Below are 24,326 nucleotides of genomic sequence, written 5' to 3'. Positions count from 1 at the left end.
CTCCTGTGCAACTCCGGCAGCAGGGCAGGCTCAGCGTGGACTGTGCCCAGGTGCAAGGCAGGGGCTGGGCGCTGCAGGAGGAGGGAGCTCAGCTGACGACGCCATGCCCCGCCCTGCCCTGCCCTCCCAGAGGGAGGCAGATTCTGCAGGGGACCCTCTCACGGTGTGAATAACCCCACAGTGGCTCAGGCCAGACCTAAAAGCTCCTCAGGGACCCCCTCCCCCCACAGCGCCCCCAGTGACACCCCAGCACCAGACCTGGGCTCAGGCTGCCCCTCGGATCCAGGGCGTCTCTGCCACAGAGCTCCTGTGCCATGGGGCTCCTTCCAACACGGGCTGGGCTGGAAACCCCACAAAAGCCACAAGCTCAGGGGACCCTGGGGCTCAGGAGATGCATCCAGAGAGCAAGAACCCTGCCCCACCTTCCAGGCTAAAGAGCACAGGGGTGTGCTGAACTCCCCCCACAGGCCAGGAGGTTTCTGGCCCTGCCTGTGTCACCGTGGTACAGTAGCGGTTGGTACCACGGTGACACTCGCCCGGCCTGAAACCCTCGCTGGAACGCGGCCCACCAGCTGAGCCCTGGGGCTCTGAGGTACAGCGCCGCCCTTCAGGCCAGGAGATGCCCTTGCACTCACCCCTCCTCCCCAGGGGACGGCCACAGCCTGAGGCTTCTCCTGGGCCAGGACATGGGCCACCGCACCCAGGCGGGGTCCCTACACCGCCCTGGGTCCTGACAGAATTTGTGCGGGCCTCAGACAGTGTGGGTGTAACTACGGGGGCTCACAGTGCCACAGGCCACTCATAAAACCTGCCCATGGCCACCCAGAGCCCACCTCTGCTGGCCCAGCCCTGCCCACCAGGAGGCCATGCCCAGAAGCCCACCCTTAGGGAGGAGGCCAGGCCGGGACCGACTAGAGGATTCTGAGCAGCCCTGAGTCACTGTGGGGGTACGGGAACTACCACTGTGATACAGGCTGTGGCTGTAACTGTCCCATGGCCTCAGGGAACCGCCCGGGTCAGAGGGCGAGCCCGGCTCCAGGCCAGGCAGTCCCAGGCTCCACAGGCAGCCCCCACGGCCTGGGCGCCCCTCAGTGTCCTGCTCCATGGTGAGCATGGGGGGCTGGGCCGGTCAGTGGAGGGAGGGTCCTGTCCTCACCCTCTGGACGCCGCTCAGGGGACCCTGGCCAGAGCTGACCTTTGAGGTTCCAACAGGCATGACCCCCACCTACGTCATCCAGAGCCAACAGCAGGAGCACAGACACCCCAGGCTCAGGACCCGCACACAGGAGGCCCGGAGCTCCGCTGGCCCCAGGCGTCCACCAGGACCGCAGACCCTCCCCCGCTTCAGGCTATGACCTTTCCAGTACCAACTGGGCAGGTGCTCACCGGGTCTCTGCTCTTTCAGAAAGCCAGGCCAGGTGGCCAGGGCAGAAGCTGACGGTCAGCGGTCAGCAGAGCCCACTGCCCTCCCCTCATGGGGGACAGTCACCCAGGGGTGTCCTCCATGAAGCCCTCATGACACACAGCCCTTCCTTCGAACTCACAGGGCCTCTGTCCCAGCTCTGGAACTTGGCCGCACCGGGCAGCGGTGCCCCAGCCCACAGCTGGGCCGCAGAAGCCTGTACCCATCACTCTACAGGTGAGTCTCCTATGAGCAGCCTGTCCCCAGAGGGTCCGGGCCCCAGGCAGGAGCTCAGGGCTGCACTCACCGGTTCCTTTTTTAGCCACAGGCGCCTCATGCCCAGGTCCCAGCGGGCAGCATGGGCAGCCCCAGACAGCTGTTCTCCAGCGGTGACCCGGGCACTGAGAGAGGGGCGGCCCAGCAGGCAGGAAGCAGATAAGCTCCCTGCCGGCTCAGTCTCCAAACCACTAACCCTGGAGCCCCTTCCTGCCCCCACCGCTCCCCACACGCAGCCTGGGAGGTTTCACACACTCTCGCACGGAGCCGCCGCCGCTCTGGGTGGATTTCTCTGCAGTTTGTTTGCATCTTCTGGTCAATAATGTTTCTTCATCCCCTCCCAATGCTGCAAAGCTTCGTTCACCCACGTACTCATTCATCAGAGGGCCTGAGCCGGGCCCTGCGTGTGACCACGTGAGGCCCTGAGGGAGCCGCAGGGCAGGCAGGTCACCTGGTTCAATCCAGTCTGGGTCAGTCAGGGTGGCTTCCTGGAGGAGGCGTCACTTTAGCTGCAGTTGGAACGAAGGAGCCCCCAGGGCTTGTGATGCCCTGGGTCTGTGGGGACCAGAGACTCAGCTGGAAGAACTGAAGGTCTGAGGTGCCTGGAGACCTGCCCTGGCATGCAGGAACCAGCTGAAGCGGGCAAAGGGTGTGGCAGGGCCCTGGGTCACCAGCAAGGCAGTGAGACACAAGCCCCCCTCCAGGTCCCTAAGCTCAGCGCGGTGCACTTCAATGCCCAGTGTCACTGAGGAATCTCCTCAAGTCACAGATGCAGCAGTTCTGGGGGCATCCCAGGCCTGCTGAATGGCAGGATGGGGGTGGGGGACCCCAGGGAGTCCCTCACACAGCCCAGCGCAGCCCCAGCTGGGCCTGGACAAGGATATCGTCCCCGCCAGGACACTCTGCTCAGACCAGACAGCATAGCCAGAGGAGGCTGCATGGACACCACTCCCCACTCCCCACCACCATCGGCCAGGCCACCTTACCATCTGCCCACGTGTCTCTTGCAGTGACCCCATAGCCACCCCGAGGGCCTCAGCGGACTTTCTGCTGCCTCTTCCCTCCCACATCAGAGCCCAGCCTCCCTGGGAGCCTCAGCCTCAGAGTGACACAGGCACACTCACACTCCTCACACTCACACTCCTCACACTCACATTCCTCACATTCACACCTCTCACACTCACACTCCTCATCCTCCTCACACTCATACTCCTCACACTCACACGCCTAATGCTCCTCGCACTCACACTCACACTCCTCAGACTCCTCACACTCACACTCCTCATGCTACTAACACTCACACACACACCCCTCACACTCACACTCCTCATTCTCCTCACACTCACACTCCTAATGCTCCTCACACTCACACTCACACTCCTCAGACTCCTCACACTCACACTCCTCATGCTACTAACACTCACACTCACATTCACACCCCTCACACTCACACTCCTCATGCTCCTCACACTCACACACCACACAGCAAGCGCCTGCCTTCCTCCCAGTCCCACCCTCATCTATGGAAGGTGCATCCTCTCCCCAATCCATGTCACCTGATGGACACCCTCAGGTCCTTGGGCCTCTCCCTCCAGCCCCTTATCCCAGGCCAATGTCTGGGCTCCTCTGCACCCACCGCTCCCCTACAAAATTGCAGTGTGCAGCATCCCACCTCCAACCACCCTCCTCTCTTCCCAGATCACTCCCTTCAGCACCCATGCCCCTCGACCTGCACCTTTGCCCTCCTCCAGCCCTTCCCCAGGCCATCACTTCTCTCCCTGCCATTTTTAACTGGCGGTCGCAGGCTGAAGTGGGCTGTGGGCCCTCAAGGCCACTGTTACAGCTCCTGCTCCAACTCTCTCTAGCAAGCCATCCAACTGCCCCAGTACCCATGGTCCTCACACCCTTCACACACAGCCCAGGGTGCCCTGGGACCCACGTCTGCCCAGTGAGATGTGAGCGGGGTCAGCAGGTGGGGCGTCCAGAGTGTGGCTCGCTGTTTGCTGCCTGCCCATCCTGTACCCACCTATGAAGGACAGCAGACCACATATACAGACGGGCCTTCACTGCTCATCGCTGGCCAGTTGCAGGGAGAGGCAACCAGGGACCCAGAACCAACGTTCCCAGATCTGGCTCAAAACAATATCCCAGAAATTTCTTTAAATTCCCAGAAAAAAAAAAAAAACCCAGAGCAGTCAATAGCAAATATATTTTATTTGAGTCACTGGACTTCGAAACAAGCAGATGGGCACTTAAGCAAGGAATCCAGCTCATTTATAAGATAAGAATGAATCTGGTCTGATTCTAAAAACAAAAACAAAACCTTTACCAACGTCTATAAAACAGGGTTGGAGACAAAATGTGATTCATGCCCTGCACAGTGGCATTCAAATATACCACTCATGTGAACACGGGGATTGGCGCCTTGTGCTTCCTACAGAGCCATGGTACATACACTCACATATATTAATATTTCATTATAAGTTTACCTTTAATAGCCTATATATACATATTGAATATTGAACATGGGTGTATATGTGTACATGTGTATATATACATATTCAGTATAATACGAACTATTGGAAATACAAGTACTTATTTGAATAGAGATACACTTTATGCAACAAAGATAGAAATAAAAATATTCCAACACAAAGACACACCACTTAGGATAAAACTTGGAGCCCAAACTGTGGGGCATATGAGAGTGCCTACAGACAAACGTGAGCTCGAGGCAGATGGTACCTGGGGCTGGGTTATAGGAGCTGGGGGTGGAGGCTAAGGGAGCAGGCTAAGGATGGGAGCTAAGGAAGGGGCCTAAGGATGAGGGCTAAGGATGAGGGATGGAGGCTAAGGATGAGGGATGGGGGCTAAGGATAAGTAATGGGGACTAAGGATGAAGGATGGGGCTAAGGATGAGGGATGGGGGCTAAGGATAAGGGATGGGGCTAAGGATGGGGGATGGGGGCTAAGGATGTGGGATGGGGGCTAAGGATGAGGGATGGGGCTAAGGATGAGGGATGGGGTCTAAGGATGAGGGATGGGGCTAAGGATGGGGGATGGGGGCTAAGGATGGGGGATGGGGGCTAAGGATGAGGGATGGGGCTAAGGATGAGGGATGGGGGCTAAGGATGAGGGATGGGGCTAAGGATGGGGGATGGGGCTAAGGATGAGGGATGGGGGCTAAGGATGAGGGATGGGGCTAAGGATGAGGGATGGGGGCTAAGGATGAGGGATGGGGCTAAGGATGGGGGATGGGGGCTAAGGATAAGTAATGGGGATATGGATGAGGAATGGGGGCTAAGGATGAGGGATGGGGCTAAGGATGGGGGATGGGGGCTAAGGATGAGGGATGGGGACTGAGGATGAGGGATGGGGATATGGATGAGGGATGGGGGCTAAGGATGAGGGATGGGGCTAAGGATGGGGGATGGGGGCTAAGGATGAGGGATGGGGACTGAGGATGAGGGATGGGGATATGAATGAGGGATGGGGGCTAAGGATGAGGGATGGGGCTAAGGATGGGGGATGGGGGCTAAGGATGAGGGATGGGGACTGAGGATGAGGGATGGGGATATGGATGAGGGATGGGGGCTAAGGATGAGGGATGGGGGCTAAGGATGGGGGATGGGGGCTAAGGATAAGTAATGGGGACTAAGGATGAAGGATGGGGCTAAGGATGAGGGATGGGGGCTAAGGATGAGGGATGGGGCTAAGGATGGGGGATGGGGGCTAAGGATGAGGGATGGGGACTGAGGATGAGGGATGGGGATATGAATGAGGGATGGGGGCTAAGGATGAGGGATGGGGCTAAGGATGGGGGATGGGGGCTAAGGATGAGGGATGGGGACTGAGGATGAGGGATGGGGATATGGATGAGGGATGGGGGCTAAGGATGAGGGATGGGGGCTAAGGATGGGGGATGGGGGCTAAGGATAAGTAATGGGGACTAAGGATGAAGGATGGGGCTAAGGATGAGGGATGGGGGCTAAGGATGAGGGATGGGGCTAAGGATGGGGGATGGGGGCTAAGGATAAGTAATGGGGACTAAGGATGAAGGATGGGGCTAAGGATGAGGGATGGGGGCTAAGGATGAGGGATGGGGCTAAGGATGGGGGATGGGGGCTAAGGATAAGTAATGGGGACTAAGGATGAAGGATGGGGCTAAGGATGAGGGATGGGGGCTAAGGATAAGGGATGGGGCTAAGGATGGGGGATGGGGGCTAAGGATGTGGAATGGGGGCTAACGATGAAGGATGGGGCTAAGGATGAGGGATGGGGGCTAAGGATGAGGGATGCGGACTAACGATGAAGGATGGGGCTAAGGATGAGGGATGGGGGCTAAGGATGAGGGATGGGGACTGAGGATGAGGGATGGGGCTAAGGATGGGGGATGGGGCTAAGGATAAGGGATGGGGGCTAAGGATAAGGGATGGGGGCTAAGGATAAGTAATGGGGACTAACGATGAAGGATGGGGCTAAGGATGAGGGATGGGGGCTAAGGATGAGGGATGGGGACTGAGGATGAGGGATGGGGATATGGATGAGGAATGGGGGCTAAGGATGAGGGATGGGGCTAAGGATGGGGGATGGGGGCTAAGGATGAGGGATGGGGACTGAGGATGAGGGATGGGGATATGGATGAGGGATGGGGGCTAAGGATGAGGGATGGGGCTAAGGATGGGGGATGGGGGCTAAGGATGAGGGATGGGGACTGAGGATGAGGGATGGGGATATGAATGAGGGATGGGGGCTAAGGATGAGGGATGGGGCTAAGGATGGGGGATGGGGGCTAAGGATGAGGGATGGGGACTGAGGATGAGGGATGGGGATATGGATGAGGGATGGGGGCTAAGGATGAGGGATGGGGGCTAAGGATGGGGGATGGGGGCTAAGGATAAGTAATGGGGACTAAGGATGAAGGATGGGGCTAAGGATGAGGGATGGGGGCTAAGGATGAGGGATGGGGCTAAGGATGGGGGATGGGGGCTAAGGATAAGTAATGGGGACTAAGGATGAAGGATGGGGCTAAGGATGAGGGATGGGGGCTAAGGATGAGGGATGGGGCTAAGGATGGGGGATGGGGGCTAAGGATAAGTAATGGGGACTAAGGATGAAGGATGGGGCTAAGGATGAGGGATGGGGGCTAAGCATGAGGGATGGGGCTAAGGATGAGGGATGGGGGCTAAGGATGAGGGATGGGGCTAAGGATGGGGGATGGGGGCTAAGGATGAGGGATGGGGGCTAAGGATGAGGGATGGGGCTAAGGATGAGGGATGGGGGCTAAGGATGAGGGATGGGGCTAAGGATGGGGGATGGGGGCTAAGGATAAGTAATGGGGACTAACGATGAAGGATGGGGCTAAGGATGAGGGATGGGGGCTAAGGATGAGGGATGGGGACTAACGATGAAGGATGGGGCTAAGGATGAGGGATGGGGGCTAAGGATGAGGGATGGGGACTGAGGATGAGGGATGGGGCTAAGGATGGGGGATGGGGCTAAGGATAAGGGATGGGGGCTAAGGATAAGGGATGGGGGCTAAGGATAAGTAATGGGGACTAACGATGAAGGATGGGGCTAAGGATGAGGGATGGGGGCTAAGGATGAGGGATGGGGACTGAGGATGAGGGATGGGGATATGGATGAGGAATGGGGGCTAAGGATGAGGGATGGGGCTAAGGATGGGGGATGGGGGCTAAGGATGAGGGATGGGGACTGAGGATGAGGGATGGGGATATGGATGAGGGATGGGGGCTAAGGATGAGGGATGGGGCTAAGGATGGGGGATGGGGGCTAAGGATGAGGGATGGGGACTGAGGATGAGGGATGGGGATATGAATGAGGGATGGGGGCTAAGGATGAGGGATGGGGCTAAGGATGGGGGATGGGGGCTAAGGATGAGGGATGGGGACTGAGGATGAGGGATGGGGATATGGATGAGGGATGGGGGCTAAGGATGAGGGATGGGGGCTAAGGATGGGGGATGGGGGCTAAGGATAAGTAATGGGGACTAAGGATGAAGGATGGGGCTAAGGATGAGGGATGGGGGCTAAGGATGAGGGATGGGGCTAAGGATGAGGGATGGGGACTAACGATGAAGGATGGGGCTAAGGATGAGGGATGGGGACTGAGGATGAGGGATGGGGATATGGATGAGGGATGGGGATATGGATGAGGGATGGGGCTAAGGATGAGGGATGAGGATATGGATGAGGGATGGGGGCTAAGGATGAGGGATGGGGCTAAGGATGAGGGATGGGGATATGGATGAGGGATGGGGCTAAGGATGAGGGATGGGGATATGGATGAGGGATGGGGATATGGATGAGGGATGGGGATATGGATGAGGGATGGGGATATGGATGAGGGATGGGGCTAAGGATGAGGGATGGGGATATGGATGAGGGATGGGGATATGGATGAGGGATGGGGATATGGATGAGGGATGGGGCTAAGGATGAGGGATGGGGATATGGATGAGGGATGGGGGCTAAGGATGAGGGATTGATGCTAAGGATGAAGGATGGGGCTAAGGATGAGGGATGGGGATATGGATGAGGGATGGGGGCTAAGGATGAGGGATGGGGCTAAGGATGAGGGATGGGGATATGGATGAGGGATGGGGCTAAGGATGAGGGATGGGGATATGGATGAGGGATGGGGATATGGATGAGGGATGGGGATATGGATGAGGGATGGGGCTAAGGATGAGGGATGGGGATATGGATGAGGGATGGGGGCTAAGGATGAGGGATTGATGCTAAGGATGAAGGATGGGGATAAGGATGAGGGATGGGGATAAGGATGAGGGATGGAAACTAAGGATGAGGGATGGGGCTGAAGCTGGAGGCTAGTCCTGGGGCCTGGGGCTGAGCTGGAGGGAAGAGGCCAGCAGGGCAGAGTGGGCAACTCCCCTCCCCCATCATGCACTGGAGGCCTGGGGAGCCTGACAGGTGCTTCCTGAAGGGCTGGGGAGGCCCTACCCCTTGTTCATGAGAGGGAGACAGGAGGCCCCAGAGCAGGGGCTGCAGCAGGAAGAGCCTGCAGAGAGGGGCTGAGGGGCTGAGGAAGTCTCCCGTGCACTGTGAGCCACCCCTCAGGAGCCCTGGAGGGCAGGACTCCCGCCCCCAAGGACAGCGCAGGCTGTACCTCCCCTGTCACCTCCCCCGCAAGGCTCAGAGACCAGAACCCACACCTCAGCCTAGTCCCCGACCCTGCCTGTGCCCCTCGCTGCATCTGCAGCCCCACCGCAAGGGCCCCTCCATCTCTCCAGACCCAGGATCCTGGGACCCCGCTCTGCCTGAGTCCTGGAAGTGCTGCCCACAGACCCTGCTCTCCCTGCCCCCATGGGAGCCCCGTGGTCCTGCTCACCATCCCATGAGCTCCCTAACCCTCTCTCAGCACCAGGCCTCCCGCCCCGCACACCCCAGCCCAACCCAAATCTGTTCACACTGGACCAGGCAGAAACTTTTAGAGCGAGACTTTAAAGAAAGCCCCTGACATGTTCAGCCCCTTCGCTGGGCACTCAGGTCACCTGTAAATGCAGTTCATCCAGCCACCTGAGCTCTCCAGGCACAAGGCCAGTCTCTGGGCCTCCACTCGGCGTTTCTTCTGCTTGAAGTGACACACATGTACGGTCACATACCTGCTCATGTACACAGGCACATGCGCAGGTGTACACACATGTACGCTCACATGTCCACTCATGTACACGTGCACATATGCACACCGAGGTGTACACACATGTATACTCACATAGCCACTCAGGTACACGCGCACATATACACGCAGGTGAACACATATGTACATTCACATACCCACACGTGCACATATGCACACACGTACCCTTACATACCCACTCGTGTGCACACTCACATGTGTACAAATGCATAGATGTACACACATGTACATTTACATACTCAGGCACAAATGCACACACATGTACACTCATGCTCGCGCGCACATGTGCGCGCGCGCGCACACACACACACACACACACACACACACGGGCTTCTCAACACACTGGGCTCTCACCTTCCCCCAGCCAGCGGTCAGGGCACCATCGCGCCCTCCCAGACCTCAGGGTTGTGAGGCTGTGAGGCTGTGTCCGTGCCCCTGTCTCCCCGCAGCAGAGCCTGCCCCTGAGCATACCTGCAGGCTGGCACCTGGCCCCAGGCAGCCTGTGCCCTACCTGCCCACACCAGGGCCCTCTGAGTCCTGGTACCAGCCCGTCTGACAGGAGCTGATGCCACCCTTCCTCCTCTCCCTGTGGCCGGGAGCCAGGGGACAGCAGCCTGCCAGGTGTGGAGGAGGGACCCTCTCCCTGCACTACTTTCCTAAGACCCCTCCCCAAGGACCAGCCGCCCCAGGGGACTGGGCGGGAACCATCTTGTGGGACACTGTGGCTCAGCAGTCACCCCCAGGATCCCGCACCTGTGGGGGCAGCGAACAGTTAGAATTAATGAGATGTGACCAGAGAGAGAAAGCAGCCCCTCGTCTGAAACACTGACAGACCCCAGGAGGCCCCCCACAGATCAGCGATGGACTAAGGGTTCCATCAGCCCCCGAGTCCCCCAGTGCGAGGCCTTTCTCCACTGAGAACAAACCAAATGTGTGTGTGGGAAGGGGGGCATGAGAGAGCCTCAGCGCAGCCTTGAATCTGCTCTTATTTCTAAAGAAAAGGGAAAAGCAGGACTGGGTGCTGGGGTCTCCTCTTCTCTATGGCCTCCCACCCCAGCCTGGCCCTCAGGGGGAGACCCACCTCCACCCACCTGCCCCAACCCCAGCCTGGAGGTTTTGGCTAAGCCCGGAACCACAGTGCCAACTGGGGCACAGTGATTGACAACTCTACAAAAACCTGGCAGCTGCCCCAGGGCTCAGGGCCAGGGGCTCTAGGGGCTGGGTAGGAGCACAAGATGGGGATGCCGTCCCAGCCAAGGGGCGCAGCTGGGTGCTGGGAGCAGCCCGGGCAGGGGTCGGCAGGGGTGAGCCAGGTGTCAGGAAGGACATCCAACCCCAGCCCTGGGGACTGGGGGCAGGAGGGAGCCTGCCGGGGGCACCAGTGGGTGTGTCTGTGAGCAGAGAGCAGCCTTTGCAGCTTCCGGGGCTCCCTGAGGATTTCTGAGGCCTCAGCTCGGGGCCCACTCACTGAGGCTTCGAGCACTGGGGCCAGGGCACCCTGGTCACCATCTCCCCAGGTGAGTCTGGCATCTACTGTCCGACCTGGGACGGGGGTCAGGTGTGCCGAAGCCAGGTGTCCTGGTCTGTCTCAGATGTGGGACAGGAGGGAGGGGTGCGTTACTGTGAGGCAGGAGGCTGCACTACTCCGCCCGTCTCCCTCCCAGCCGTGGGTCCATGTGGCCCGGGCAGGGCAGCAGCCTGGCCGTCCAGGGGCCTGGGCAGGTTTATGTCTGGGGGGACCGGGAACTGTGTCCCTGTGCGCTGCTCTTGATGTGTGGGGCCCAGGGACCCTGGTCACCATCTCCTCAGGTAAGCCGGCTTCCTCTCCCCTCTGTCCTGGGGCTGGGAAAGGAATTTCCAGAGATTTTTTTTTCTTTTTTTTTTTTTTGCTCTATGTGGGGCCCTGTGGAGTCCACAGGGGACTGCCCCTGAGGCCCCTGGGGTCTCCACTCTGCAGACGAACTCTCATAGGGGACGGGGCCTTTGCAGGGGAGGCACAGTGGGCTGAGTGTCTGAAGGCGAGGAGACAAAGAGATGGGGTTTTCTGGGGTGGCCAGTGCCGGGCGGGGCGGGGGAGGTGCAGTTTTTGCACAGGGCCTAAGGGAGCCCGCGGCAATGTGATGACTTTGCTTACTGGGGCCAGGGCACCCTGGTCACCGTCTCCTCAGGTAAGCCGGCTTCCTCTCTCCTCCTCTCTCCCGGGGCGGGAAAGGACTTTCCAGAGATTGGTTTTTGTTCTGTGTGGGGTCCGGCGGGGTCCCCAGCGGGCAGCCTCTCGTGGGGGACAGGGTGGTGGAAGGCAGAGAGGGCTGCATTCTCGGGATGCAGAGTCCTGAGGAGAGGGGTTTGCTGAGATGGCTGGTGCCAGGCGGGGCCAGGTTTTTGTACGTGGCCTAAGGGAGCCCGGGGCAATGTGATTACTTTGACTACTGGGGCCAGGGCACCATGGTCACCGTCTCCTCAGGTGAGTCCTCCCAACCCCTCTCTCCTCTCTCTCCTGGAGGGTTTTTGGTGCTTTTTGGGGAAAATGAGTGTGTTTCTGGGTCTCCGGTCCAGGAGGACAGGGGCAGCCTGGGGACTTGGGAAGGGGCCGGGGGCACCGTGGTTCCCGGGACGCAGAGGACGATTCAGAGTCTCTCCTCCGGGCTCTGCGGCCGGGGGTCTCTCTGGGTCTCGGCCACCCTTGGCCTCCGGGCCCTGTGGTCCCCTCTGCCCTCCTGGGTGCAACCTGAGGTGGACGTGAGGCCCGAGCTGGGCACCAGTTCTTGCCCGGGACCCAGGCGCAGTTGTCACAATGTGACGAGCGGTTCGAATACTGGGGCCAGGGCACCCTGGTCACTGTCTCCTCAGGTGAGTCTCCCACCCCCTCTCTCTCCTCTCTCTCCTGGAGGGTTTTTTGGTGCTTTTTGGGGAAAATGAGTGTGTTTCTGGGTCTCCGGTCCAGGAGGACAGGGGCAGCCTGGGGACTCGGGAAGGGGCCGGGGGCACCGTGGCTCCCGGGACGCAGAGGACGATTCAGAGTCTCTCCTCCGGGCTCTGCGGCCGGGGGTCTCTCTGGGTCTCGGCCACCCTTGGCCTCTGGGCCCTGTGGTCCCCTCTGTCCTCCTGGGCGCAACCTGAGGTGGACGTGAGGCCCGAGCTGGGCACTGGTTCTTGCCCGGGACCCAGGCGCTGTTGTCACGATGTGACAACTGGTTCGAATACTGGGGCCAGGGCACCCTGGTCACCGTCTCCTCAGGTGAGTCCTCACGCCGTCGCACTGCGGCTGCACTTGGGGAGGTTAGGGGTCGGGTCTGGATATCGGAGATGCCGAGGCATTTTGGAGATCAGGAAAGGGAGCTGGGGAGAGTGTCCCCCAAGTGGGGCTGGAGACCGACCTCCCCTCCCCAAGGACAGCGACATGAGACTGCAGGGGCAATGCGACAGCCCTGCCCGGCTCCATGGGCTCCGCCGTGCCCGCTGTGGGCAGGTGGCCGGCTGTGTTGCTTGGACTTCTGAGTCCCAGTCAGGGCTGTCGGCTCATGGCCAGGGGCCCGGGCAGCCTCCGGCATTGCCGGGCCAGCCCCCCCGTTTTTGTGGGGTGAGGATGGAGATTGAGCCGTTGTGAGGACTACGGTATGGACTACTGGGGCCAGGGGACCCTGGTCACCGTCTCCTCAGGTAAGAACGCTGGCCCTTCTCGGGCCTTTCTTTTCTGCTCCTCTCGGTGGGTCTTTCTGGGCACCAGTGGCTGGGCCTCAGGACGTGTCCCCCAGGCCGGGGGCCGGGCAGGCCGACCAGGGAGGACAGGGGCCGGGGCGCAGGGACTTCGGAGCCTCTTGATTTTCGGGCACCTTTTGGAGACTGAAATAGCGCAGCTTGTCTGGGAGTCACTGAGCCCCTGGAAGAGGCTGCCGGCCTGAAGGGCCGCGCCGGGGCGAGAGGGTGGACCGGCCGAGGGCCAGCGGGGCCGCGGGACATTTTCGCGGTCAGAATCGAGTGTTTGCAGAACCAGGAGCAGGCAGCTCAGGGAAACACTGCCCTCAGAACGAGGAGTCAAGTCCTGGGCTAGATTGGATTTCTTTTCAAGTCCATTACTTTTCTATAATTTAATTTAAAAATTGCTAGATTGTATTTAGACTTCTGTATTGGCGAGGAGGGCACCGTCCGGCAAGGAGGGGCGAGTGGCCGGGATGGGGCCAAGGCCCGAGGGCTCAGCCCAGGGAGGCAGCTTCTCCGAGGAAACACTTTGCTTGCCGAGTTGAAAGACAGAGTTCAGAAAAGTGTGACTTTATTTTACTTTATTTTTTAGAATATATTTTTATTGATTTCAGAGAGGAAGGGAGAGGGAGAGAGAGACAAAAACATCAATGATAAGAGAGAATCATTGATCGGCTGCCTCCTGCACTCCCCCACTGGGGATCGAGCCCACAACCCGGGCATGTGCCCTTGACCGGAATCAGACCTGGGACCCTTCAGTCCGCAGGCTGACGCTCTATCCACTGGGCCAAACAGGCCAGGGCAAGAAAAGTGTGACTTTAAACTGTGAGAGATTTTTAAGGACACTAAATTTTTTAAAATCTTATTATTTAATTAACAATCGGGAATCATGTCTTTCTGGAGTAGATAGTGGTGCCAGTTTGGCCAGAAACGGTGACAGGGAACCGTGGGCTGAATTTTGACAAAGATAGATGATTTTTCACTGAGCTGAGGGCTGTTCGGATGGAGCAGAGCCGGTGGCGGCGGTGGCTGGGGCCGCGCACCTGCAGCCGGCGGCCGGAAGCGGGCCGGCCAGAGTCTATTTTCGGAAGCAAGAAAACACGGTTGACACATTTATAGCTTCTGGTGCTGAGACGTGGTTTCGGGGGTTTTGCCCACAAATCTAAACGTGTCGCTGGAGCAAAACAACACCTGGCGGCTGAGCTCTGAGATAAGGCGGAGGCGCGGGAACCAGGAGTTCCTCTTTTAGCATCTGGGTTTCGTTTCTCGGACTTCGCTTACCGGCTTCTCATTTATATTCATTTTCAAAGTAACATGTGTGAGACATGAAACCGCGTCAGGGCCGTTTCCCGGGGCCCATGTACCCGTTTTCAATCTGCTGGCCCTGCCAGTGGTCACTCACCACGCCGGCCCGTCCCCACAGCCCGGTTTCACAGGGACTGTCCTGTTTTTTTTAAGTTAGTGTTTTCTCTCTGTGAGGAAGAGGCTCTTTGCGATTTCTGATAAAGTCACCTTTGTTTCAAGACCGATTTCCAAGTATGCCCCTAAGGACAGACTGCAGGTGAACCGTGTGGGATTGTCCCGGCTTAGCTCAGCGAAGCCTCGTAGTCCGTGCACTAAGAGGAAACCCGTCAGGTCTCCAGGCAGAAAGGAGCCGGGCGCGTGGCAAGGCCTCCTTCGCACTTGAACTTGCTCCCACGGAGGTGGAGGGTCTGAGAGCGGCCGAGCCCCGGGTAGGAGGTGCAGCCCTGGCTTCTGCCGCCAGCCGGCCGCTCTCCTGCGTCCCCAGTGACCGAGTCCGAGTCCCGAGTGAGTGAGTGAGTGAGTGAGCAGTGGAGGTGGAGGAATTGCGGCAGGACAAAGGCCTCCCCGCCCCGCCCCCCAGGACGTGCGAGGGACCGGCAGGTGTGGTGAGAGAAGCCACCGCTGCCAGCCCTCAGGGCAGTGGGTTTCACAGCTTTGCCTCCACTTGAAGGGGGGTCTTGGACCCTTGGTGCCCACTGGAGGCAGAGAGGCCTGTGTGTGACCCCTCGAGCTGCCCTGTGTGGGTCCCATTTAACTTTCCCTAGAAAACCTTCCAGGGAAAAGTGGCCAGTGCTGCCCGTGCCTTCCCGGTGCGGACGGTGTGGCTCGGACAAGCCCGCGCGTTTGTCTTTCCCTAAGTTGTGAGCACAGCTTCGGTCTTCAGGTCATTGTCGCGCATTAGAAAGTGCCCAGCCTTGTGCTACAGAGCAGGGTTTAGGTGGCGAGATGCGAAAAATGCATTTCCTGGCCATTTTTAGTGATGATTTTTCTCTGGAGGGAACGTGGTTAAAGGCAGAGGCTGATGCTGGGGCGCGTGGCGGGGGAGCCACTCTCCCGATCCAGTGCTCCCCGAGCCCCACCGATGTTTACTGACTTCAAGCGGGCGGGGGTGCTTTCACCAGGCTGCTGAGGGGCAGTGACTGGCACTGCTTGGGGGCCGAACGCTAGCGGGAGCAGGGCCCAGGCTGGGAGCGGGTGTATCAGGGGCGAAAGGCAGGAAGAGGCCCTGGGAAGGAACTGACCTGGGCTGAGCCCACGGCACAGACTCCGGGGTGAGGTGCTTCAGCTGAGGTGAGCAGGTCGGGTGGTCTGAGCCTTTCTGACCAGAACCACGGTCAGAGCTAAGCTGGGCTGAGCTAGCTGAGTGAGCTGGGCTGAGCTGGGCTGAGCTGAGCTGAGCTGGGCTGAGCTGAGCTGAGCTGGGGTGAGCTGAGCTGAGCTGGGCTGAGCTGGGGTGAGCTGAGCTGAGCTGGGCTGAGCTGGGGTGAGCTGAGCTGGGTGAGCTGGGGCTAAGCAGGGCTGCACTGGGTTGCTTCGGGCGGCCCGAGCTGAGCTGGGTGAGCTGAGCTGAGCTGGGTGAGCTGAGCTGAGCTGGGCTGAGATGGCTGAGCTGAGCTGGGTGAGCTGAGCTGAGCTGAGCTGAGCTGGGTGAGCTGAGCTGAGCTGGGTGAGCTGAGCTGGGTGAGTTGAGCTGAGCTGGGTGAGCTGAGCTGGGTGAGCTGAGCTGAGCTGGGCTGAGCTGAGCTGGGTAAGCTGGGCTGAGCTGGGCTGAGCTGGGCTGGGGTGAGCTGGGCTGGGGTGAGCTGAGCTGGGTGAGCTGAGCTGGGTGAGCTGAGCTGAGCTGAGCTGAGCTGGGTGAGCTGGGCTGAGCTGAGCTGAGCTGAGCTGGGTGAGCTGAGCTGGGTGAGCTGAGCTGAGATGGGCTGAGCTGAGATGAGCTGGGCTGAGCTGAGCTGGATGAGCTGAGCTGGGCTGAGTTGGGCTGAGCTGAGCTGATCTGGATGAGCTGAGCTGGATGAGCTGAGCTGGATGAGCTGAGCTGGGCTGAGCTGGGCTGAGCTGAGCTGAGCTGGGTGAGCTGGATGAGCTGGGCTGAGCTGAGCTGAGCTGAGCTGAGCTGGGTGAGCTGGGCTGAGCTGGGTGAGCTGAGCTGGGCTGAGCTGAGCTGGGCTGGGTGAGCTGAGCTGAGCTGGGTGAGCTGAGCTGGGTGAGCTGGGCTGAGCTGAGCTGAGCTGGGTGAGCTGGGCTGAGCTGGGCTGAGCTGAACTGGGCTGAGCTGAGCTGAGCTGGGTGAGCTGAGCTGGGTGAGCTGGGCTGAGCTGAGCTGAGCTGAGCTGGGCTGAGCTGAGCTGAGCTGAGCTGGGCTGAGCTGAGCTGAGCTGAGCTGGGTGAGCTGGGCTGAGCTGGGCTGAGCTGAGCTGGGCTGAGCTGAGCTGAGCTGGGTGAGCTGGGCTGAGCTGAGCTGAGCTGGGTGAGCTGAGCTGAGCTGGGTGAGCTGAGCTGGGTGAGCTGGGCTGAGCTGAGCTGAGCTGGGTGAGCTGAGCTGAGCTGGGCTGAGCTGAGCTGAGCTGGGTGAGCTGGGCTGAGCTGGGCTGAGCTGAGCTGAGCTGAGCTGGGTGAGCTGAGCTGAGCTGGGTGAGCTGAGCTGGGTGAGCTGGGCTGAGCTGAGCTGAGCTGGGTGTGCTGGGCTGAGCTGGGTGAGCTGGGTGTGCTGGGCTGAGCTGGGTGAGCTGGGCTGAGCTGGGTGAGCTGAGCGGAGCTGAGCTGGGTGTGCTGGGCTGAGCTGGGTGAGCTGGGTGTGCTGGGCTGAGCTGGGTGAGCTGAGCTGGGCTGGGTGAGCTGAGCTGGGTGAGCTGAGCTGAGCTGGATGAGCTGAGCTGGGTGAGCTGGGCTGAGATGGGCTGAGCTGAGCTGGGCTGAGCTGAGCTGGGTGAGCTGAGCTGGGTGAGCTGAGCTGAGCTGGGTGAGCTGACCTGGGTGAGCTGGGCTGAGCTGAGCTGAGCTGGGTGAGCTGAGCTGAGCTGGGCTGAGCTGAGCTGAGCTGAGCTGGGTGAGCTGAGCTGAGCTGGGCTGAGCTGGGTGAGCTGGGCTGAGCTGCGTGAGCTGAGCTGGGTGAGCTGAGCTGAGCTGGGTGAGCTGAGCTAAGCTGGGTGAGCTGAGCTGAACTGGGCTGAGCTGAGCTGGGTGAGCTGAGCTGAACTGGGCTGAGCTGAGCTGGGTGAGCTGAGCTGGGTGAGCTGGGCTGGGTGAGCTGGGCTGAGCTGGGTGAGCTGAGCTGGGCTGGGTGAGCTGAGCTGGGCTGGGTGAGCTGAGCTGGGGGACCTGAGCTGAGCTGAGCTGAGCTGGGTGAGCTGAGCTGAGCTGGGCTGAGCTGAGCTGGGTGAGCCGGGCTGAGCTGAGCTGGGTGAGCTGAGCTGGGTGTGCTGAGCTAGGCTGAGCTGAGCTCGGTGAGCTGGGCTGAGCTGGGCTGAGCTGAGCTGGGTAGCTGAGTTGGCTGAGCTGAGCTGGGCTGAGCTGTGCTCAGTGAGCTGGGTGGGCTGAGCTGGATTGGGAAGAGCTGGGCTAAGCTGGGTTCAGCAAAAATGGCTCGGGTAAGCTGGCTTATCTCAGAGGACTTTGCTAGTTGCTTTGGCTGCATTAACTGGCTGGTCCACGTGGGTATCATGGGCTGAGCTGACCGTGCAGGACTGAGCTGCTGACCCTGGGCTGACCCTGTGACCTGGTTGTGCTCAGGATGTGTTGAGTTGAGTCTGTATTTGTCCTCCCAATACACACACCGTCCTTTGGAACCCAGGCACCCAGGGCTGGGCTCCATGTGGCAGAGCCACAGCAGTGAGGGCTGGGCTCGCAGGGACCCCTCTCTCACTGACCGCTGCCTGGGGATCCCCAGGTGCTGGGACTGAGCGTGCGGCTGCAGTGGTCAGAGGGAAGGCTGCACTGGCCTGGGCCTGAGCCGTGTGAGCTGGGAGCCAGGGTGCACGTGCTCCTGCGTCTGGGGACAGCACTGCCGGGGGAGGAAGGGCCAGTCCTGCCGCTCCAGCAAGAGCAGCTCTTGTCCTCCCAGGCTCAGAGCCGGCTCCTGCGGGGTGGGGACCGTGGCAGCCTCCCCGGACCCAAGCCTTGGCCAGGGCTCCGGCCTGCCACACTACCTGCCCCACAGGTGGCTAGGCCTGGGGGGCCCATCGAGGGGTAGCCTTGGGGTGACAGGGCCTGACTCCTGACCTGCTGAGTCTGGGAAGTCATCCTCTCATGCCCCTTTCTCTTTTGTCCCGCTCGGGTCCTCAGAGAGCGCGTCTGCCCCCAACGTCTTCCCCCTCGTCTCCTGTGAGAACTCCCTGTACGATGAGCGCCTGGTGGCCATGGGCTGCCTGGCCAAGGACTTCCTGCCCATCCCCGTCACCTTCTCCTGGAAATTTAAGAACACCAGCGACATCATCAACCAGGACATCCAGAACTTCCCATCGGTCCTGAGGGGGGGCAAGTACGAGGCCAGCTCGCAGCTGCTCCTGCCCAGCGCCGACATCCTCCAGGGCACGGATGAGTTCGTGACATGCAAGGTCAAACACTCCAACGGCGAAAAAGAGGTGCAAGTGCCCATCCCAGGTGAGCGAGGCCTCCCCCCCGGCGGGCGGGCGGGCGAGGGGGGCGGGCAGCCTGGCTGACGCTGTCCCCTCCCTGCAGGTGGCCAACCGCTGCCCCCCCACGTGAACGTCTTCATCCCGCCCCGCGACTCCTTCACCGGCCCCGGCCCCCGCACGTCCACGCTCATCTGCCAGGCCACAGGCTTCAACCCCAGGAAGATTGCGGTGTCCTGGCTGAAGGAGGGGAAGCTACTGAACTCCGGCTTCGTCACGGACAAACCAGAGGTCGAGCGCAAAGCCCGCCCCGTGACCTACAGGGTCACCAGCAGGCTGACCATCACCGAGAGCGACTGGCTCAGCCAGAGCGTGTTCACCTGCCAAGTGGAGCACCAGGAGCTGATCTACCAGAAGAATGTGTCGTCCATGTGCGGCCCCAGTGAGTGGTCCTGCCCCGAGGGCCCAGGGCGGAGACCCCCAACACACAGGTGTCCACTCAGGTCGGCAGACCCTGCTCCCGACAAGGCCGGCAGCTCCCCGAGCCTTGGCTTCCCAGAGAGGCCAGGGGCGGGGAGGGGGCCCCACAGGGCTGCTCGGAGCTGCTTATCCCCTCCCTGCAGGTGGCGAGGCCCAGTGTCCCCTCCAGCAGGACCCCAGGGCCCAGGAGGGGCTCGGCTAAGTTGACCCCTTGTCCTGATTCCACCCCCTCTCCTGTCCCAGGTTCGTCCACCATCCGAGTCTTCACCATTCCCCCAACCTTTGCCAGCATCTTCCTCACCAAAGAGGCCACTCTGTCCTGCCTGGTCACGGACCTGGCCACCTATGACAGCCTGAGCATCTCCTGGACCCGCAAGAATGGCAATGAAGTGAAAACCCACGTCAACATCTCTGAGAGCCACCCCAACGCCACCTTCAGTGCCATAGGCAAGGCCACGGTGTGCGTGGAGGACTGGGAGTCGGGCGAGGAGTTCACCTGCACAGTGACCCACACGGACCTGCCCTCGCCGCTGAAGCACAGCATCTTCAGGCCCAAGGGTAGGCCTGCCCTGCCCTTCCCGTCACCCAGACCCTCCCACACACGGCATCCAGAGCCTGGACCCCATCACAGGCCCGGGAGCAGAGGCACACATGCACACGGACACACAGATACCTGCACATTCATACACTAAGACACACAGACACACATGCCCTCTGCTCGCCCTATTGTCAGGGAAGAACCCCACTGCCCCTGACCTGAGCTCACCCCATCCCTCTTCCCACAGAAATCGCCAAGCACATGCCTGCGGTGTACGTGCAGCCACCCAGCCGGGAGCAGCTGAGCCTGCGGGAGTCGGCCTCGGTCACCTGCCTGGTGAAGAGCTTCTCGCCCCCAGACGTGTTTGTGCAGTGGCTGCACAGAGGGCAGCCCGTGTCCCCCGACATGTATGTGACCAGCGCCCCAATGCCTGAGCCCCAGGCCCCCGGCTTGTACTTCGCCCACAGCATCCTGACCGTGAGTGAGGAGGACTGGAGCGCCGGGGAGACCTACACCTGCGTCGTGGCCCACGAGGCCCTGCCGTACTCGGTGACCGAGAGGACCGTGGACAAGTCCACCGGTAAACCCACCCTGTACAACGTGTCCCTGGTCATGTCTGACATGGCCAGCACCTGCCACTGACCCCCAGGCTGCCCCTCAAGGGCGGTCCCGGAGCCTCTGGCTGACCTGTTGCTGTGTGTGCATGTATGCAAACTGACTGTGTCAATGGGGTGGGGTGTTGCATTCTATAAAAACTAGAAATAAAAAGATCCATTCAAAAGATGCTGGTCCGAGTGAGCAATGCTCTTGCCTGCTGGGGCCACGGCTGTGCTGCCCCCACCCCCCACCCCACAGACCACTTGCCACCACTGCCCCCACCCCTGCCTCACCCACTGGCCTCCCACCTGCCTCTCAAAGCCCCGAGCCCCTACAGCAAGCATGTCAAACTCAAAGGCTAACAGGGGCCAAATAAACAAGGCATTTAGCCCATGGGCCATGAGTTTGACATGCTTGCCCTTCAGAGTGCTCCCAGCAGACAGCACCAATGCTCACTGCTTCTCCACTGCTGCTATGGGCTCATGGGGGCCTGGGTGTACAACACGCACAGACATGCACACAGAGACACATGCATGTGTGCGCACAGACATGCACATGCATGGATGTAGATACACATGCAGTAGACATGGGCACACATACACATAGACACATGCCCAGATATGGACACACACAAGGACACACATGGACATGGACACAGAGACATACACACATGGACATGGACATAGGCACACATGCTATGGACATTGGCAAACAGACACATGCACAAATGCAGACACATGCATGCATGCATGCAGACATATGCCCAGATATGGACACACACAAAGACACACATGCACTTGGACACTGGCACACACACATGCATGCACATACATCGACATGGACACAGAGATACATGGTATGGGCATGAGCACACAGACATATGTCCAAATATGGACACACACAAAGAAATGCATGCCCATAGACACAGGCACACACATGGACATAAACACAGACATGCTGTGGACATGGGCACACAAACACATGCCCGTGTGCACCTGTATGCAAAGATACAGACATGCAGTACACACTCATGCACATGTGCACATGTGCACAGGTGTTTACACAGAGACTCACATGTATGCATTGAAACACATGCAAAGATATGGACACATCCACACAGAGGCACACATGCACATGGACACAGGCACACATGCACAGACATACACACATGAATATAGACACAGAGACACATACCATGGATATGGACACACAAAGACATGCAAAGACATGTACACATGCACACAGATACACAAATACCTACATATTCATATACACAAACCCACAGACGCATGCACACTCACACGTGCACATACATGGACACATACACGCAGAGGCACACATGAACATGGATGTAGAGACACGCATGCAGTGGACATGGGCATACATGCGCATATACACATACACGCATGCAAAGACATAGACACATGCACACAGAGATACCTGCACACACATGCACTCACACAGTTAATGCAAACTCATACACATCCACACAGAGTCACACATGAGCACTCACACACAGAGACGAGTCATATGCACAGATGTACACTGACACATGGACACATTTGCACAGACACATGCACGTGCAGACACACATGCATGTGCATGCAGAGATACACACACACACACGGATGTCCACCCTGTGCGCCCTGGTCACTCGGTTCCCTTGCACACTCCTGCCTCTGCACCGCGCTTGCTACAGGGCTTCCTGCCTAGTCTGCTTGTCCTCTGTCTCTGCTTGGAGGTGCATCCATGGGCCAGCCCAGCCAGGACTCTGACTAGGGCACCATCCCAGACTCAGAGGGCCACCTGGCGGGCAGCTGCAGCTCCTTGGGGCCACCCCGGCCCTGTCCAAGCTGTTGGAACAGCAGGACCTGCACCCGCCTGTGAACAGAAGCAGTCCGCTCCATTCCCAGCAGATGGCACTGCCCCCTTCAGACCACCCCCTAGACCAGTGATGGCGAACCTATGACATGCGTGTCAGAGGTGACACACGAACTCATTTTTTTGGTTGATTTTTCTTTGTTAAATGGCATTTAATTATATAAAATAAATATCAAAAATATACATCTTTGTTTTACTATGGTTGCAGATATCAAAAAAATTCTATATGTGACACGGCACCAGAGTTAAGTTAGGGTTTTTCAAAATGCTGACACGCCGAGCTCAAAAGGTTCGCCATCATTTCCCTAGACACCCCATGTTCTTGGTCCTTTGGAGACCTGGGCTCCAGACGCTGCCTCAAAGGCCCATCTGTGTTGGGGCTCCAGACCCCACTCTATGTGTCCGTCTGTCCATCCCAGCCTCACTCTGTCTGGAGCCTCGGGTATCTGTCAGACCCCTTGATCCCAGAGATATGATTCCTAGTAGGGCAGACAAGCCAGCCAGGGCCCCCCATGGCTTCCCACACTCGCCCCCACTCTGAGAAGGAGAGAGGGAGAGTCCCACTGAGGAAGCAAGGAGGGTCCCTCGGGCCCAGACCTGTGCCTGCCCCCACTGCCACCCCCAACCACAGGGGACAGGAGATCCCACTCCCAGCTTCGTCACCCCAAATGGCCCTGGCCGAAGCACCTCTAGGAGAGCCCAGGACCCTGAAAGCACTTCACTGGGGTCCCAGCCCTGCTGCACCCCGAGTGCTTCAGGGCCCCTGCCTGCTGCCCTCGGCTTCTGCCACCGCCCTGCCCCGCCCTGTCCTCCTGGGGCAGCACCACCAGGACCCCCAGAAATGGGAGATGGGTGGCCTGGGAGGGGGTTTGGGGTGCAGCACTGAGCCCCGTGTTGTGTCCCTGCAGGGGGTGAGGTGAGCGCCGATGAGGAGGGCTTCGAGAACCTCAACACCATGGCCTCCACCTTCATCGTCCTGTTCCTGCTCAGCCTCTTCTACAGCACGACAGTCACCCTGTTCAAGGTGAGCGGGCGGGCTGGAGGGCTGGGGCTCAGGGGCACCCAGCCCCGCCCCGAGCCGTGCCTCACACTGCCTTTGTCGTCCGCAGGTGAAGTGATCAGCCGGGCAGGAGCGTGGACATAAGGAGGGGGTGCCCGCCGCCTTGCACTCCGGCCCGGCCTGCGTGCTGGGCCCCTTGTACATAAACCCCCCTGAGCCGCCTCCAGCTTCCAGCGCGAGGAAGCCGCTTCCCTGGACGCCCCGCAGCCGAGCGCTCGGCCAGGGTCGCTGCGCAGTGTGTGCCCTGTCGCCTTGAAATAAATATGTACATGTTACCTTGTGACACTGCGTCCTGTGAGCCTAATTCTGACGGCTACGTGGGAAAGGGGGGTGCCCTCTGCCCAGGCCTGGGCGGGGGCAGGTCAGCCTGAAGGATGAGGCTGAGCTGGGGGGGACACAGGCCTGGGCTCCCCAGCACCACCTCCGCAAAGCTGGGCTCTGCCTCCCAGTGGTCAGCAGGGCCTGGCCTCACTGCCTGTTGCCGTTCCTGGAAAGCCCAGCCACTCCGTCTGTCCCAACCTCGCCGAGTGTCTGGGGTGTGTCCGTGGCACCTGGTGACCAGTCTAAAGCATGCCTGACTGGGAGGCAGGACAGCAGAGGGAGGCGCCATCCACCCTGGGGCCAAAACAAGGCAGGTGGCAGCCGGGCCAGGAACCATGGCAGGGCGTGAGGTGCTGGGAGGCAGGAGCCATGCGCAGGGGACGTGGGGCGTGTGTTGGGGGCTCACGGGGTCAGGGGCTCACAGCTGGGCAGCCACAGGCCATGCAGCATCCAGGCCTGCTTTGGTGGCCAGTGTCTGGGCAGAGGCCACCCGGGGGCAGGCAGGGCAGACCT

The 24,326-nt window shown here is 59.8% G+C and overlaps 1 gene segment (V, D, J or C); it reads left to right on the top strand.

Moving 5' to 3' along the window:
• Positions 1-23,737, top strand: part of LOC132222417 (immunoglobulin heavy constant mu-like) — a 47,220-nt gene extending 23,483 nt beyond the window's left edge. The window contains 7 exon segments of the C gene segment in view: positions 12,163-12,208; positions 18,647-18,964; positions 19,043-19,378; positions 19,660-19,974; positions 20,202-20,534; positions 23,341-23,456; positions 23,542-23,737. Of these exon segments, the coding sequence occupies positions 12,163-12,208; positions 18,647-18,964; positions 19,043-19,378; positions 19,660-19,974; positions 20,202-20,534; positions 23,341-23,456; positions 23,542-23,550 (1,473 nt within the window).
• The last annotated feature ends 589 nt before the right edge of the window (positions 23,738-24,326 follow it).

The sequence above is a fragment of the Myotis daubentonii genome, chromosome 20 (assembly GCF_963259705.1).
Source record: "Myotis daubentonii chromosome 20, mMyoDau2.1, whole genome shotgun sequence".
Classification (NCBI taxonomy): Eukaryota; Metazoa; Chordata; class Mammalia; order Chiroptera; family Vespertilionidae; genus Myotis; species Myotis daubentonii.
Note: the sequence above shows the minus strand (reverse complement) of the source record. Positions and strands in the feature narration are given on the sequence as shown.